The 18,689-nt window shown below is 32.7% G+C and overlaps 1 protein-coding gene across 1 annotated transcript in view; it reads right to left on the reverse strand.

The window, feature by feature from the left end:
• LOC143226991 (ubiquitin carboxyl-terminal hydrolase 31-like) overlaps window positions 1-18,689 on the reverse strand; it is a 162,968-nt gene that overhangs the window by 17,371 nt on the left and 126,908 nt on the right. The window contains exons 2-4 of the mRNA XM_076458539.1: window positions 16,700-16,942; window positions 11,948-12,037; window positions 7,320-7,513 (exon numbers count right to left, since the gene is read on the reverse strand). Of these exons, the coding sequence (XP_076314654.1) occupies window positions 7,320-7,513; window positions 11,948-12,037; window positions 16,700-16,942 (527 nt within the window). The remainder of the gene's footprint in view (window positions 1-7,319; window positions 7,514-11,947; window positions 12,038-16,699; window positions 16,943-18,689) is intronic.

Consider the following 18,689-nt stretch of genomic DNA (forward strand, 5'->3'; position numbering starts at 1 on the left):
TGAGATTAGCGAATTGGAGGTTAAGACTGATAGACAGTGTATCCCCACTGCAATGTGGGTCCTACTTCCATAGTCACCTCCAAAACCTAGGATACATTTTATAATCCCACGTTGTACCTTGTACCCTAAAATCCTTTTTAAAATATGTGGCATATTTTATTTATTAATTCATTTTAATGTGTTTTGTTTATGGTTATAATATATATAGTTTGGAGTGTGCAGAAAAAGATGAGTATATTAAAATATTTGAATAATTTTGTGAGAAGCCTTCAGTTGGATTTTACTTTTTCTGTTATTTCAAAATCAAGTATCAACATTCTGAAAGATTTCCAAGCACTATTATAGAAACACAGTTACATACACTGATTTCAGTAGTGTAGGTAACACTTAAATAGACTAGATCCAACAGCTTAGGTAACACTGTTATAAAAAATTAATGTAACCAGCTAAGGTAACAATGTCATACAAATTAGTTGTACTAATCTAGCAAAGTTTGAACCTGTGTATAAACATAAAGATATCTTAATTTGTGTACTTATCAGCAGAACTTTCAAACTTAAATTTCTGCAGTATTCTTGCAGGACAAAAGTTACATTGTTTATAATCAATGTGGTTGCCTCATATTTTTCCTCATTATGTTCAGCTGTAGTTTGTGATGATGCGAAACCCACTAGAAGAAAAATGTATCTCAGGATGGCTGATATAGGCATGAACACTTTTACCAAAATAAAGTAGAGAACAACATTTTGTCCTTCTCAGGTCATATTCAGGTTAATCTGAGGTCCTGAAACTGAAACTATATCTCTATAATAGTGCTTGGATATCTTTCAGATGACCTAAGAAGGTTAAAACTTTGTTCTCTACTTTATTCTGGTAAAAGTGTTAATACCCATACCAACCATCCTGAGATACATTTTCAGCTGTAGTTTATTTCATGAATATTGTTTAGCTTACCCCAAATGTATTATTTTGTAATCTCTTCTTTTCATTTCTGCTTTATGTATCATTTTGGTGTAAGGCCTGCATTCCAGCATACCAGAGCTACGTATCAAGATGTAATTTCTTCTTACATTGTAATACCAGAGCTACGTATCAAGATGTAATTTCTTCTTATATTGTAATACCAGAGCTACGTATCAAGATGTAATTTCTTCTTACATTGTAATACCAGAGATACGTATCAAGATGCAATTTCTTCTTATGTTGTAATACCAGAGCTATGTGTCAAGATGTAATTTCTTCTTATATTGTAATACCAGAGATACGTATCAAGATGTAATTTCTTCTTACATTGTAATACCAGAGCTATGTGTCAAGATGTAATTTCTTCTTATATTGTAATACCAGAGATACATATCAAGATGTAATTTCTTCTTACATTGTAATACCAGAGATACGTATCAAGATGCAATTTCTTCTTATGTTGTAATACCAGAGATACGTATCAAGATGTAATTTCTTCTTATATTCTAATACCAGAGCTATGTGTCAAGATGTAATTTCTTCTTATATTGTAATACCAGAGATACGTATCAAGATGTAATTTCTTCTTATATTGTAATACCAGAGCTACGTATCAAGATGTAATTTCTTCTTATATTGTAATACCAGAGCTACGTATCAAGATGTAATTTCTTCTTACATTGTAATACCAGAGCTATGTGTCAAGATGTAATCTCTTCTTTGCATTTCTGGTTTATGTATCATTTTGGTGTAAGGCCTGCATTCCAGCATACCAGAGCAACGTATCAAGATGTAATTTCTTCTTACATTGTAATACCAGAGCTACGTATCAAGATGTAATTTCTTCTTATATTGTAATACCAGAGCTACATTATCAAGATGTAATTTCTTCTTACATTGTAATACCAGAGATAATGTATCAAGATGCAATTTCTTCTTATGTTGTAATACCAGAGCTATGTGTCAAGATGTAATTTCTTCTTATATTGTAATACCAGAGATACGTATCAAGATGTAATTTCTTCTTACATTGTAATACCAGAGCTATGTGTCAAGATGTAAATTCTTCTTATATTGTAATACCAGAGATACGTATCAAGATGTAATTTCTTCTTACATTGTAATACCAGAGATACGTATCAAGATGTAATTTCTTCTTATGTTGTAATACCAGAGATACGTATCAAGATGTAATTTCTTCTTATATTGTAATACCAGAGCTATGTGTCAAGATGTAATTTCTTCTTATATTGTAATACCAGAGATAATTATCAAGATGTAATTTCTTCTTATATTGTAATACCAGAGCTACATTATCAAGATGTAATTTCTTCTTATATTGTAATACCAGAGCTACGTTATCAAGATGTAATTTCTTCTTACATTGTAATACCAGAGCTATGTGTCAAGATGTAATTTCTTCTTATATTGTAATACCAGAGATACGTATCAAGATGTAATTTCTTCTTACATTGTAATACCAGAGATACATTATCAAGATGCAATTTCTTCTTATGTTGTAATACCAGAGCTATGTGTCAAGATGTAATTTCTTCTTATATTGTAATACCAGAGATAATTATCAAGATGTAATTTCTTCTTATATTGTAATACCAGAATGCATTATCAAGATGTAATTTCTTCTTATATTGTAATACCAGAGATGCATTATCAAGATGTAATTTCTTCTTACATTGTAATACCAGAGCTACGTATCAAGATGTAATTTCTTCTTATATTGTAATACCAGAGCTACGTATCAAGATGTAATTTCTTCTTACATTGTAATACCAGAGATATGCATCAAGATGCAATTTCTTCTTATGTTGTAATACCAGAGCTATGTGTCAAGATGTAATTTCTTCTTATATTGTAATACCAGAGATAATTATCAAGATGTAATTTCTTCTTACATTGTAATACCAGAGCTATGTGTCAAGATGTAATTTCTTCTTATATTGTAATACCAGAGATATTATCAAGATGTAATTTCTTCTTACATTGTAATACCAGAGATGCATTATCAAGATGCAATTTCTTCTTATGTTGTAATACCAGAGATACATGTATCAAGATGTAATTTCTTCTTATATTGTAATACCAGAGATAATGTATCAAGATGTAATTTCTTCTTATATTGTAATACCAGAGATGCATTATCAAGATGTAATTTCTTCTTATACTGTAATACCAGAGATAATTATCAAGATGTAATTTCTTCTTACATTGTAATACCAGAGCTACGTATCAAGATGTAATTTCTTCTTATATTGTAATACCAGAGCTACGTATCAAGATGTAATTTCTTCTTACATTGTAATACCAGAGATACGTATCAAGATGCAATTTCTTCTTATGTTGTAATACCAGAGCTATGTGTCAAGATGTAATTTCTTCTTATATTGTAATACCAGAGATACATTATCAAGATGTAATTTCTTCTTACATTGTAATACCAGAGCTATGTGTCAAGATGTAATTTCTTCTTATATTGTAATACCAGAGATACGTATCAAGATGTAATTTCTTCTTACATTGTAATACCAGAGATACGTATCAAGATGCAATTTCTTCTTATGTTGTAATACCAGAGATGCATTATCAAGATGTAATTTCTTCTTATATTGTAATACCAGAGCTATGTGTCAAGATGTAATTTCTTCTTATATTGTAATACCAGAGATAATGTATCAAGATGTAATTTCTTCTTATATTGTAATACCAGAGCTACGTATCAAGATGTAATTTCTTCTTATATTGTAATACCAGAGCTACGTATCAAGATGTAATTTCTTCTTACATTGTAATACCAGAGCTATGTGTCAAGATGTAATTTCTTCTTATATTGTAATACCAGAGATACGTATCAAGATGTAATTTCTTCTTACATTGTAATACCAGAGATACGTATCAAGATGCAATTTCTTCTTATGTTGTAATACCAGAGCTATGTGTCAAGATGTAATTTCTTCTTATATTGTAATACCAGAGATACGTATCAAGATGTAATTTCTTCTTATATTGTAATACCAGAGATACGTATCAAGATGTAATTTCTTCTTATATTGTAATACCAGAGATACGTATCAAGATGCAATTTCTTCTTATATTGTAATACCAGAGCTACGTATCAAGATGTAATTTCTTCTTATATTGTAATACCAGAGATACGTATCAAGATGCAATTTCTTCTTATGTTGTAATACCAGAGCTATGTGTCAAGATGTAATTTCTTTTTATATTGTAATACCAGAGATGCATTATCAAGATGTAATTTCTTCTTACATTGTAATACCAGAGATAATTATCAAGATGCAATTTCTTCTTATGTTGTAATACCAGAGCTATGTGTCAAGATGTAATTTCTTCTTATATTGTAATACCAGAGATACGTATCAAGATGTAATTTCTTCTTATATTGTAATACCAGAGCTACGTATCAAGATGTAATTTCTTCTTATATTGTAATACCAGAGCTACGTATCAAGATGTAATTTCTTCTTACATTGTAATACCAGAGATACGTATCAAGATGCAATTTCTTCTTATGTTGTAATACCAGAGCTATGTGTCAAGATGTAATTTCTTCTTATATTGTAATACCAGAGATACGTATCAAGATGTAATTTCTTCTTACATGGTAATACCAGAGCTATGTGTCAAGATGTAATTTCTTCTTATATTGTAATACCAGAGCTACGTATCAAGATGTAATTTCTTCTTACATTGTAATACCAGAGATACGTATCAAGATGCAATTTCTTCTTATGTTGTAATACCAGAGCTACGTATCAAGATGTAATTTCTTCTTACATTGTAATACCAGAGTTACGTATCAAGATGTAATTTCTTCTTACATTGTAATACCAGAGTTACGTATCAAGATGTAATTTCTTCTTACATTGTAATACCAGAGTTACGTATCAAGATGTAATTTCTTCTTACATTGTAATACCAGAGTTACGTATCAAGATGTAATTTCTTCTTATATTGCAATACCAGAGCTATGTATCAAGATGTAATTTCTTCTTATGTTGTAATACCAGAGCTACGTATCAAGATGTAATTTCTTCTTACATTGTAATACCAGAGATACGTATCAAGATGCAATTTCTTCTTATGTTGTAATACCAGAGTTACGTATCAAGATGTAATTTCTTCTTACATTGTAATACCAGAGTTACATTATCAAGATGTAATTTCTTCTTATATTGTAATACCAGAGATACGTATCAAGATGCAATTTCTTCTTATGTTGTAATACCAGAGTTACGTATCAAGATGTAATTTCTTCTTACATTGTAATACCAGAGTTACGTATCAAGATGTAATTTCTTCTTACATTGTAATACCAGAGTTACGTATCAAGATGTAATTTCTTCTTATATTGCAATACCAGAGCTATGTATCAAGATGTAATTTCTTCTTATGTTGTAATACCAGAGCTATGTATCAAGATGTAATTTTTTCTTACATTGTAATACCAGAGCTACGTATCAAGATGTAATTTCTTCTTATATTGTAATTAAATGTTACTGTTTTCTTTTATTCACTTTAACTGTTATAAATTTAAGTAGAAAACTTGACTGTCATGTTTTCTTTCTGTCCATTGTTTTTCAGTTTTTATTCTAATATTTTACTTTTCCCACATGCTTGTTTCTGAATATAAATGCTTGATGAAGTAGCTTTCATTTTGACATCTTTCTCATGAAATTAACTTTGTTGTCACAGCTCCTGAATGGACTAGCTAACGATATATGTTTCCTGACTGGTCAGTATTTAACACACACTTCAATGACCATCATCTAAACAGTGACTTTGTTCCAGTTCACCCACAAACAAATCTACTGAATTGTGTTATATTAAAGGTAGAAGGCATGAAAAACAACAACACAAAATCAGAATTTATAGGCTATGGTCATAAAGGTACAACCTGGAGTTACAGGCTATGGTCGTAATGGTATAGCCTGGAGTTACAGGCTATGGTCGTAATGGTACAGCCTGGAGTTACAGGCTAGGGTCGTAATGGTACAGCCTGGAGTTACAGGCTAGGGTCGTAATGGTACAACCTGGAGTTATAGGCTATGGTCGTAATGGTACAACCTGGAGTTACAGGCTATGGTCGTAATGGTACAACCTGGAGTTACAGGCTATGGTCGTAATGGTACAACCTGGAGTTACAGGCTATGGTCGTAATGGTACAACCTGGAGTTACAGGCTATGGTCGTAATGGTACAACCTGGAGTTACAGGCTATGGTCGTAATGGTACAACCTGGAGTTATAAACTATGGTCGTAATGGTACAACCTGGAGTTATAGACTATGGTCGTAATGGTACAACCTGGAGTTATAGACTATGGTCATAACAGTACAACCTGGAGTTCAAAATCAAAATGATTCCACCCAATTAGGAATATTTAACACCTCTGGGATATATGTGAAACTAAGAATGATATTTAAAACATTACTGAACACGGTTATCACAAATCAAACCACAGTCATATAGACCAATAGTTCCAATACCTTTATAGTTTGAGGCTTCCTTGATGTAAATGAAAACAGTTGAAACCCCAAACCTATAAAAATTGCTTGATATGTAATTTATCAATTTCAAAAAATAATTACTCATGAACTCCAATGACATCTATGAAGCACTTTTTCTGTTAAACTCTATGTTTGTAACTTAATGTGATCTTTTCTTATCAATTTATATGTATTATAATTAGATCATGAGACCATCTTTGTTTTGAGTCCATTTTCTGGCAGTGCCTTAGAAAAACTTAATGGGTCCTGAGGGATGTGGCTCCCACTTTGGGAAACACTGATATAGACTCTAGCTGCCCCAAAAAAGGATTAAATCTTAATTACCTGCTAGAGAATTCTAATAAAGCACTACAGAGATGAAACATGACACGAGAAACTTCAGCACACAAGTCACATAATATTTCTACTTAAAATAGTTTTTTAATCATTTTTATAGCTTACAAAAATTCTCATAGCAATGACTTGGAAAAAAAACAAACAAGGGGGTGATTCTTCATATTATATAATTCTTCCTTACTGACTATGTCTTTCTCTGGACTGAAATATTTTTTGTTTCTTTTACATCGTAAGAATTGAGGTTACGACATATTTTTATGTCACTGGCTATAATGTCTTCTCTCGTCATGTAAGTGAACTTTAGGCTATCATGTCCCTTTTATGTTAATATACTTGAAAGTATATAGTCAGGCTTCTTTTACAGTTAACAGATCAGACCACTGGACATCACATATTTTCATGCAGTGTCACATAAACCAAATCTACAAAAGCTGTAATCACAATGTTTTAAATATAAGGCACTAGGTGACACTCACATCCTTCCCTGAGTTCCTGTTCCAATTCTGTTCACCCACAATAGAAGTATATATTCCCCTTCACTTTGTGTGGCTGGTTTCAATTCTGGAGTTTCCACAGCATACACTTCCTGATTCTCATCAACGATGGACAAGACATCATCATCACTGTAGGTCTGCTGAAAACCATCATCTCCTAACTCGATCAAAACTATCTAGAAGGAGATCTTTAACTGTTAATAAACTTCTAACACTACTTTATGTTACATAGATCTGTGACCCTCTTTAACAAGGAGGAATAAACACATAAAATAACATCCTTTCAACAAACCTGCAGACGTCTGACAAGACTGTAATCAATACAAAGGTTTCTAAAATAACATCCTTTCAACAAACCTGCAGACGTCTGACAAGACTGTAATCAATACAAAGGTTTCTAAAATAACATCCTTTCGACAAACCTGCAGACGTCTGACAAGACTGTATAATCAATACAAAAGTTTCTAAAATAACATCCTTTCAACAAACCTGCAGACGTTTGACAAGACTGTATAATCAATACAAAGGTTTCTAAAATAACATCCTTTCAACAAACCTGCAGACGTCTGACAAGACAGTATAATCAATACAAAGGTTTCTAAAATAACATCCTTTCAACAAACCTGCAGACGTCTGACAAGACTGTAATCAATATAAAGGTTTCTAAAATAACATCCTTTAACAAACCTGCAGACGTCTGACAAGACTGTATAATCAATACAAAGGTTTCTAAAATAACATCCTTTCAACAAACCTGCAGACGTCTGACAAGACTGTATAATCAATACAAAGGTTTCTAAAATAACATCCTTTCAACAAACCTGCAGACGTCTGACAAGACTGTAATCAATACAAAGGTTTCTAAAATAACACCCTTTCAACAAACCTGCAGACGTCTGACAAGACTGTGTAATCAATACAAAGGTTTCTAAAATAACATCCTTTCGACAAACCTGCAGACGTCTGACAAGACTGTAATCAATACAAAGGTTTCTAAAATAACATTCTTTCAACAAACCTGCAGACGTCTGACAAGACTGTATAATCAATACAAAGGTTTCCTTTAATGTAAATACTCAATTTCTACCAGGTTTGGTGAAATTCCATTAACAAAGTAATACTTTGTACAGTAATTCTGAGAGACCTGCATTTGTACTCAGAAATATCTTGAAAACAAACAATAAGAACAAAGGAATGTCATGACAGCATTAGATTATTCAAAACCTGACCACCTTTAATATACTGCATTTCAACTGACACTGATTCACAATTTAATAAAATTACTTACAGTATGCCATTATATATTATTCAGCATCAAAGCTCAGTAAATAAATTATTACATGTCAATGTTTATTTATATTTCCACATGTAATCTTACCAAGTCTGACAAACTTTAATTTCCAAATGAAACAGAAGATAGTTGTAAAGAATCATGTATGTGATGAAACATTAAAATTCTGAAGGTGTATTGTTAGAATGTGATTACGTCCCACAAAGAAGCATTCAGTACTCTGTAGGTAGCCTTAAAATTCTGAAGATGTATTGTTAGAATGTGATTACGTCCCACAAAGAAGCATTTATTACTCTGTAGGTAGCCTAACTCAAAGAGCTTGTCGTGTTGTACCTAACATAACGGGCTACACATATTTTATTCTAACTCAGATGGTGGCTTGTGACTAAAATTAATAATCTTCCATTATCAGTGGTCAACTAATAGTATCATAGTTCTGAGGTAGTCTCGGGGCAGCAGCACAATCAAGAGGGTACAAGCACCATATTTATCTGTTTGTCTGGTTGTTTTCAGTGTTTGATAGTGTTAGTTTAACAGAAAACAATAGTATGCTGCAAACAGAATGTTTTGTTCATTTGTGCAAAAATCGTGGTGGGCACAGATTTCTGTCTAATTCAAGTAAGGAAAGAGAGAGTGTTTGAAAATGCTGAATTCATCAGAAGAGCTGATCCTAAGGACAAGTTTCGTGTGTGGGAGCCTGGACCAAGCTGTGTCATGTACCATGATCACTTTTTACTGACAGAATACTACAGTGAAACATCTTTTGGTAATTATCATTCCAGTATTAAAAAAAAACAAAAAACACCCACTACTTCTCCCTACTACCTCAACCACTACCACCATAGGGGCCGAGGAACACACACACATACATACCTCCACACACTCAAAAATAATAACACATACCTACACACACACACCACCTGCCACCATCACTAAACATTTTTTTTTTTTTGCTTCTAGAGCCTTTATGATTTCATATTAACCCAATGTTGTGAATATTTAAAAGTATGACAAGTTATACATCATAATATGTACACGTACAAGTGGATTTTAGTGATGCATATTTTTTATAAGTAATTCTCTTTCAGGTTATGAACCTCAAGCAAAACATTTGTGACCAAACACTGTTCCAAGTGTGTTTCTGTGGACAGCTTCACAGACATCGGAAGCAAAGAATAGGAAAGCTCGACAAACAAAATGCCTGAATCGGACTGCAACAGTGATGTCAAGCCAAAGTTCACCAGGATGTTCACGTTCAATCCAGGAATACACTTCAAAGCTATGCACACTTTCTTGTGACACACAATTTCTGCTCAATATGATATATCTTTGTAACTTACAACTATTTAAGCATAATCCTGTCCCCAGCATACCATAATGAATTAATGATTTGCGTAATTAAAATACTCATCTATAACAAAACTCTAGCCTTAGTAAACACAAAAATAAAGAAATATCACAAGCTCACTATCACCACAAAACTCACATTGTTTTGTTTCGTCATGCACCTACTCTGCACTTTTTTAGACATAAATGACACTGAAATCAATAACAAGGCCTCTACTATCACCCATATAAAAGTTCATGATTCACTTCAGAAAAGAAAACTTGTCATAATACACAAACACAATACACACAATGTATTTATATATTAGTTATTTCATGTTCCTACATAAGTTACATACGACATATAACGACCAAACATTGTGTATTTACCAAGTCCACATCCAGAGAAGGCAACAACAAGCAAGGTGAAGGATCCTGACGATTGTGCTGCCACCGTGCGAATGTCGGAACGTGCTAGTTACGAGCTTCCCATTAACTCTATTGTTATGGGTCACAGGTCAAAGGGCATGCCATCAAGTTCACTTATTTGCATTCAAAATATTAATGAACTATTATCTTATAAATTTGTCAATAAGTCTGATATGAAAATGTAGGTTCTAATACAAATCTTAGTATTACATATATTAATTAATTTCATAATTTAAAAGTAAATATTAAAACACACACTTTAATATAGATTTTAGTGAGTCACGTGGTATGTTGAATCCAGCAGTGGTTAAAATTATATGTCAAAATACCAAGTCTATTTTGTACAAATTATAGAATTCAAATTACCAATACTGACAAGCTAGAATATAAAATAAGAATCTAATATATTTTCTCCTTGTTGAGATATGGCTTACATACTAAATCAAACATGGTGGCCCACCTTACCTCTTTCCTTGTTTTGGAATGGTCTCTTAAATATATATTTACTTCAATATATGATGTGAATAATCAACCAAGAGCTTAGAATGTCTTCCTAACTGCTTTCTCAGCCATCTCATCTTTCTAACCACAATTTCAAGCATGTAAGTTGTATCCTTAGTCTGCTCAAAATTTATATATATACTTTTAGACAAAATACATCTTAGTTATTCAGTTTCATAAGTTATAGTGAAATTCTAGAGAATAAATATAGCTATTTATAAGATTTGGGTTATTTCAAATGTACATATAAAATCTAAGAAAATATTATTTCATTTCACATCCACCATGTAGAAAATTTGAAGATGCTCAGTAACCTATAGCAACCAGCAAACAAGTACAAAGGCCATTATAACTTGAAGATGTAATTGTTTCCAATTCTTATTTATTTTACTGTTCTATATTTCAAGAAAATAAGTTTAGGAACTGATACAGACTAAAGGTCCATTTCATATTATTGGATATGATGACATGAGTACATATGCACCACATTAGTGCAAGTTATTTAATGTTAGCTAGGCATGACTAGATGGTCAATATATTAAAATAATAAATACATAAAATGTATCATATTATGAGATTTAAGCTATTTAGATTAAAATTTTGTGCTTTCATATTATAATTTGTAGGCATTGCAGAATGAAAAAAGCATAATTTATGTATTTAGGAGGTTTTGGAGATTACAGATGAAATCTGAGATTTTTAGGATGAAGAATAGTTCTATTTTAACCATAACATAAAAATTACTTTGTACTCAGATTAGTAACAAAACAGACTTAAGATATTCACAAACATATTTTGAGTAAATATAATTGTGGACAAAAAACGTGCAATATTTACTAAAAGTCTACCAAATTTTGTGAATGTACACACACTGCTTCAAAAGTTATAGTATAAATACTTAACCTGTGTATATTATATACTGAGCCTGTCATGACAGGTTTAAGCGAAATTATGGAGATGCATACCACAAGAATTAGAACAGAATTACTATGGTTTTCAAGCTGTAACTTACCTTGCATGTTATCTATTTTAATTTTCATCTTTAATCTTATTAGAAACCTACCTGATTACTGGGAATCTGATGATTTTTGGAAAGGATTTCCCTGAGTTCCTTTATAGTGGCATGAATATCCATACTGACACCGAGCTTAACCTGACCAGAACAAATAAAATATTCTTCTAAGTTTAAAAATGTAAGCTTAGTTCAAAAAAATAATAATTTTTTCAATTAACAAAATAAGCCTACAATGGCAGTATCTCGAGAGTATCATCATCTGAATAGTTTCTACAATGATTTGGTTTGTTTTGGAATTTCGCGTAAAGCTACTCAAGGGCTATCTGTGCTAGCCGTCCCTAATTTAGCAGTGTAAGACGAGAGGGAAAGCAGCTAGTCATAACCACCTACCACCAACTCTTGGACTACTCTTTTACCAACGAATAATTGAACTGCCTGTCACATTATAATGTCCACATGGCTAAAAGGGCGAGCATGTTTGTTGCAACGGGGATTCGAACTCATGACCCTCAGATTACAAGTCGAACGCCTTAATCCACCTGTCCATGCCAGGCCTTTCTACAATGGTATTATCTCTGCAATGCCTACAATAATATTTCTTGTATTATCTTTGCAATAATATTATTTTACAGCAAATTCCAGTGATACAGAAAAACAAAGTATACAAACCAATTTTTCTCTTAAAATAAAAGACAGTAAGGGTAAATATATAAACCATTTAATATTCACTGTTGCTTTATCCACACAACCTTATTAAAGGTCTACAAATCAACTGGACATCAAATACAGAGATGCCAAATGACTGAGCATAATGATTGTAGACAGAGCCATTTGTCATTTGCGGCTACTAGGCCTGACCAATGTCTCTAAGCTGTTTATTATTATATTATTATTATAACTATTATTATTTATTACTGCTATAGATTGCTTATTTATGACTGTGTTTTGTGTATTTAATAAATAAATAAAAAAATTATTTTGAAATTATGTCTTTTATTTAGTTCAGAGTAACAAACATACTGGTAAAACAACATTAAACATGCACAAGTAAGCAGAAAAAGTCTGTGTAAGGACTAGTTTATATCATGTTTATAATACTTATTGTAATAGTTTTGCAGCTGTCGCAGCCTTTGTTTTGATGAGAATGTATCTGGATGGTTGGGAGTTATAACAACATTGTCCATTTGACTACATACACATCTTGTGTGTTATAATACTGTTCAAAACTGAGGTGCTCAAGTTTGGTCTGAACTTGCTTTTGTTTTTAGTCACTAAACTAAATATTCTTTCACTGTCAGCATTAGAATGGAAGATTGTAAGAATTCCGAGCATAACCCTACACAGAAAGTCATACTTCTGGTTGCCATTTCCATCCTTAACTGTAGACAGCTGAACCCAAAACTTGTCAACATTCAACTGAAGGACAGTTTCTGAGAAAATATCAATTTGATACTTCAAATATTGCCCTTCCAACTTGTCAATAGTGTCGTGCTCATGTGTATTGACAAGGATAGAATACCTGTCTGTGAAGAAACGTAGAGAAGAGAAATCTTTGCTGACTTTCAGTTTTGGATCAGCAACCTCTGCGTGAATCAGAAGTTCATCATTTAGAGGGAAATGTTTCATCATGTAATTTGTAGCTGCAATATAGTATTTCTTGACACTGGTGTAGAAGCTGATCAGGTCCAGGTCCTTTAACAATGTATTCCTTGGCAGCATTTCCAATAGAAACTACCTCATCAGATTTGTATAAGGATTCATTGTTGTAGTCAAGTTCAGTGATGTTACCTTCACTGGCTTGATGTATCTGACAAGTATATTTTTAACTGGTGTAATCAGAGTTCAATGCATAATGTGTATGCAAGTTTCTTCTCTTTGCAATATCAAATTGGCTTGCTCAAATAGAGGAATTGCCGACTGAAGAAAAAGACAAAATAACAATTTCATTTCGTTGTCCCAGAAAACTGTTAACTTATCTAACTTGCTCTGCACATAACGTTTCTTGGTTACTTCCTTGCAAGCTTTGGTTTCCTTCTCTTTTTTCATTGATTGTCTCTTCTTTAGTGCAAGGTCAGACTGCCTAAACATATATTGAGTTATATCGTATATTTCTTTGTCTGCTTTTGGAGACTGTTGTCTTGTGCCCCTGTGTGGCTGGGAGGGTGTCTTGACTGTGCCCCTGTGTGGCTGGGAGGGTGTCTTGACTGTGCCCCTGTGTGGCTGGGAGGGTGTCTTGACTGTGCCCCTGTGTGGCTGGGAGGGTGTCTTGACTGTGCCCCTGTGTGGCTGTGAGGGTGTCTTGACTCTGTCCCTGTGTGGCTGAGAGGATGTCTTGACTCTGTCCCTGTGTGGCTGGGAGGATGTCTTGACTCTGTCCCTGTGTGGCTGGGAGGGTGTCTTGACTCTGTCCCTGTGTGGCCGAGAGGATATCCTGACTGTTAAAGTCTTGCTGCCTGACTGAGCTGCACGTTTAGATCATTTTGAATCTAGTTTTCCTTTTCACAGTGAAAATACTTCTTCAATGGCTTCCACATGTCCAATATTCTGTCGAGGCACACCCAAAGTGATAGCCATCTTGTGTTAACAAGTTGTAGAATTTTTCTTGTTTCTTTGTCACACAATCCTTGAAACTCTTTGAAATGTTGTTTTCTGCAACTTTTGTCCAGAAAATAGCGGATATCTATCAATATATCAGAAACTGGACAGGGCAGATTCTCTGGAAACTTTCTGGGCAGCAATATTCATGAGGTGACAAACACAGCCCATGAAGTAAATGCTAGGCTGTCGTCTTGGGATGTGTCCCATCACACCTTTACCTATACCAGATATAACTGAGGCATTGTCTGAAGGAAAACTAAGACAGTTTTCCCACTGAATTTTCCTCTTTGTCAGTTCATGGTCCAAAAGCTTAAAATATTCTCTCCTATTGAAGCTTCTTTCCATGCCACCATTGTCAAAAGAGAACAAACAATTTTTCCAAGCAAAGGGTCAAGATATTGTACAACCACTGGATACAGTTTTGAGTCATCCATGTCTGTGGATCCATCTGTGGCTAAACTGTAAACACTGTTAGTAAGTATGCTTGAAATCATTTTGTCATCTTCACAACCCAACATTTGTACAATGGCTGTAGTTTTGGTTCTAGCACAGCCATATTTTTTTTGCTATATCAGTCTGAGAACATTTTTCTGAATAGATGTCCTGCATGATTGGCTACAGCTAGGGGTAAATTATGAGCAATGACGAATCGCATGAACATCACTTCTGCATTTATGGTTTCATATTCTAAATTTTTAATCATAAATGTCATTATCTGCATCGTTTTTGTCTTCGCCTCAGCCTTTTGTTGGTGAGATCTTGATTTTATATGTCTGGAACAATCGTTATTTCCACCATGCGCCACAGAAAAATTGATATGACAAACTGTACAAAATGCATGACTGTCACTGAATTTTGATGCAATGACCAGATATTTTGCACTATACTCTTTCCTAAATTTTTGATTCACAGTTTTAGTCCATTTAGATTTACCAGAAACAAGACAATCTGGTAAACGAGGCCTCTTTTTTTTCCAACTTGTGAACAATCGCATTGGTGTTTCAATGTCGCTTAGAAAATGAGAAATACCCATCTACATGAGTGCTGATTGGGTGACAAGCACTGATGACATAACTGTAGATTCCCCCACGTACCCAGTATGGAGAAGCTCTACACTCAAACTGTTGGTAGGCGTTGGAGATACAAATATTTCTTTATTATTTCAAGCACAAACACGATTATCGCAAGTAGCCATTTGGACTATGTCTTTTATTTATTATCAAAATTTATTTGTATCTCACTAGAAATTTTCTTTTCACCCCTTTCAAGCCCTGGGAGGACAATTTATCACTTTATTGTATAGGCCTATATAATATATAATAATTTGGGAGTTCCAACAAGTCGTAATATTTATCTGTATGAGTGTATAGTCATAATGTATACACCAAAATCATAATGATTACGCTCAGTCGTAATGGTTGACATCTCTGCAAATAGGCTAACATGGCAGACAAGCTAAAACAAAACTGATTTTCATTTTCTGAGAGCAAAATGTAAAACTATAGAAAAAATTCCAAAAAAAAGTGGAAAATAAATAATTGAATAGTAACAGAAAGAAAAATACAAAACTATACAACAGACACAAAACCATATGTACTGAAGAAACTTTTACCAACGTTTTCATTAAAAACCAACACCTCATACATGTATGTATTCAGCCACAAATCTCAGAGTTGTCTAGTAAATAAAAACTTTTAATTTATATTCATTTGTATAAGAAGAAAATTTGAGGCATCTGTATTGTGAGACATTCAGTTATTAATGCTAATTTTAGGAACATGAAGTGTATAGTTACCTCCTAAATAAAACTAAAAAGTAAACAGATATTCATTCCCCAATCATTTTATTCCAACGTAAAAAGTTAGGATATGATAGAAAAAAAAAAAAGTCAAAACTGGGGGTTAAAGGAGATAGCATTTATTTTATTATGCTTACATCCTATTTTGGAACTACAAATTTTATAGTTGAAATGGCCTTAAACTTTCAAACCTTCAAGATAAATGTTACAGAGACGTAGATTAGGAGAATATTTCAACCATATGATACAATTCTAACAAAACACTTACTGTTGAATGGATAAGACATCTGATAAAAGGTTAGTTATATATTTTGAATTTTGTAAAAAATTTTGTCTTCTGGCATCATCTATCTTTAGGTAACAAAAAAATCACTCTTAAGTACTGCTTCAGTTAAAATTCTCACCTGTCTTGGGTCACCTTTCAGCCCGACCAAATTTACAAACACTGGTCTTGTTTGTCGGTGAAGAATGGGAAGAGACAAACAGATATATGGATCAAATGTGTTGCTCTGTTTTCCGCAATTAGGGCAAACTAGAGATGACCGAAACTGGCCCTGGAAACAATCGAGAACAAAACTGCTGTTACACCTGGCATAGTTCGCAAGAGTTTCAGCAGCCACCACGTCGTCAGGTCGTCCATGGCTGTCCTGAAAGTATAAAATAACGTTTAGTCTTAGAATATATATCATTCTCTTATAAGAACAAATGTTTAACAATTAGCAAAGAAAATTACAATATCATTCCTTCAAAGAAAAATAAATAAATGAAAATCATACAATGGAAAATACAAGAAACCTTTAATATTAGACTTGTATCTCTTATACTGTTCACAAGGATGAAATTGACATACATGAGAACAGTCACAGTTCTTAATAAAGCTATATCATGATAACTGATATCACTGAATTATACCTCTGGAGTTTAATAAAGCTATATCATGATATCTGATATCACTGAATTATACCTCTGGAGTTTAATAAAGCTATATTATTATATCTGATATCACTGAATTATACCTCTGGAGTTTAATAAAGCTATATCATGATATCTGGTATCACTGAATTATACCTCTGAAGTTTAATAAAGCCATATTATGATATTTGATATCACTGAATTATACCTCTGGAGTTTAATAAAGCTATATCGTGATATCTGATATCACTGAATTATACCTCTGGGATTTAATAAGGCTATATTATGATCTCTGATATCACTAAATTACACCTCTGGGGTTTAATAAAGCTATATTATGATCTCTGATATCACTAAATTATACCTCTGGGATTTAATAAAGGTATATTATGATCTCTGATATCACTAAATTATACCTCTGGGATTTAATAAAGGTATATTATGATCTCTGATATCACTAAATTATACCTCTGGAGTTTAATAAAGCTATATTATGATCTCTGGTATCACTAAATTACACCTCTGGGATTTAATAAAGGTATATTATGATCTCTGATATCACTAAATTACACCTCTGGGATTTAATAAAGGTATATTATGATCTCTGGTATCACTAAATTACACCTCTGGGATTTAATAAAGCTATATTATGATCTCTGGTATCACTAAATTACACCTCTGGGATTTAATAAAGCTATATTATGATCTCTGATATCACTAAATTACACCTCTGGGATTTAATAAAGCTATATTATGATCTCTGATATCACTAAATTATACCTCTGGGATTTAATAAAGCTATATTATGATCTCTGGTATCACTAAATTACACCTCTGGGATTTAATAAAGCTATATTATGATCTCTGGTATCACTAAATTACACCTCTGGGATTTAATAAAGCTATATTATGATCTCTCATATCACTAAATTATACTTCTGGGATTTAATAAAGGTATATTATGATCTCTGATATCACTAAATTATACTTCTGGGATTTAATAAAGCTATATTATGATCTCTGATATCACTAAATTACACCTCTGGGGTTTAATAAAGCTATATTATGATCTCTGATATCACTAAATTATACTTCTGGGATTTAATAAAGGTATATTATGATATCTGATATCACTAAATTATACCTCTGGGATTTAATAAAGGTATATTATGATCTCTGATATCACTAAATTATACCTCTGGAGTTTAATAAAGCTATATTATGATCTCTGGTATCACTAAATTACACCTCTGGGATTTAATAAAGCTATATTATGATCTCTGATATCACTAAATTACACCTCTGGGATTTAATAAAGCTATATTATGATCTCTGATATCACTAAATTACACCTCTGGGATTTAATAAAACTATATTATGATCTCTGATATCACTAAATTATACCTCTGGGATTTAATAAAGCTATATTATGATCTCTGATATCACTAAATTACACCTCTGGGATTTAATAAAGCTATATTA

The sequence above is a fragment of the Tachypleus tridentatus genome, chromosome 9 (genome assembly GCF_004210375.1).
Source record: "Tachypleus tridentatus isolate NWPU-2018 chromosome 9, ASM421037v1, whole genome shotgun sequence".
Classification (NCBI taxonomy): Eukaryota; Metazoa; Arthropoda; class Merostomata; order Xiphosura; family Limulidae; genus Tachypleus; species Tachypleus tridentatus.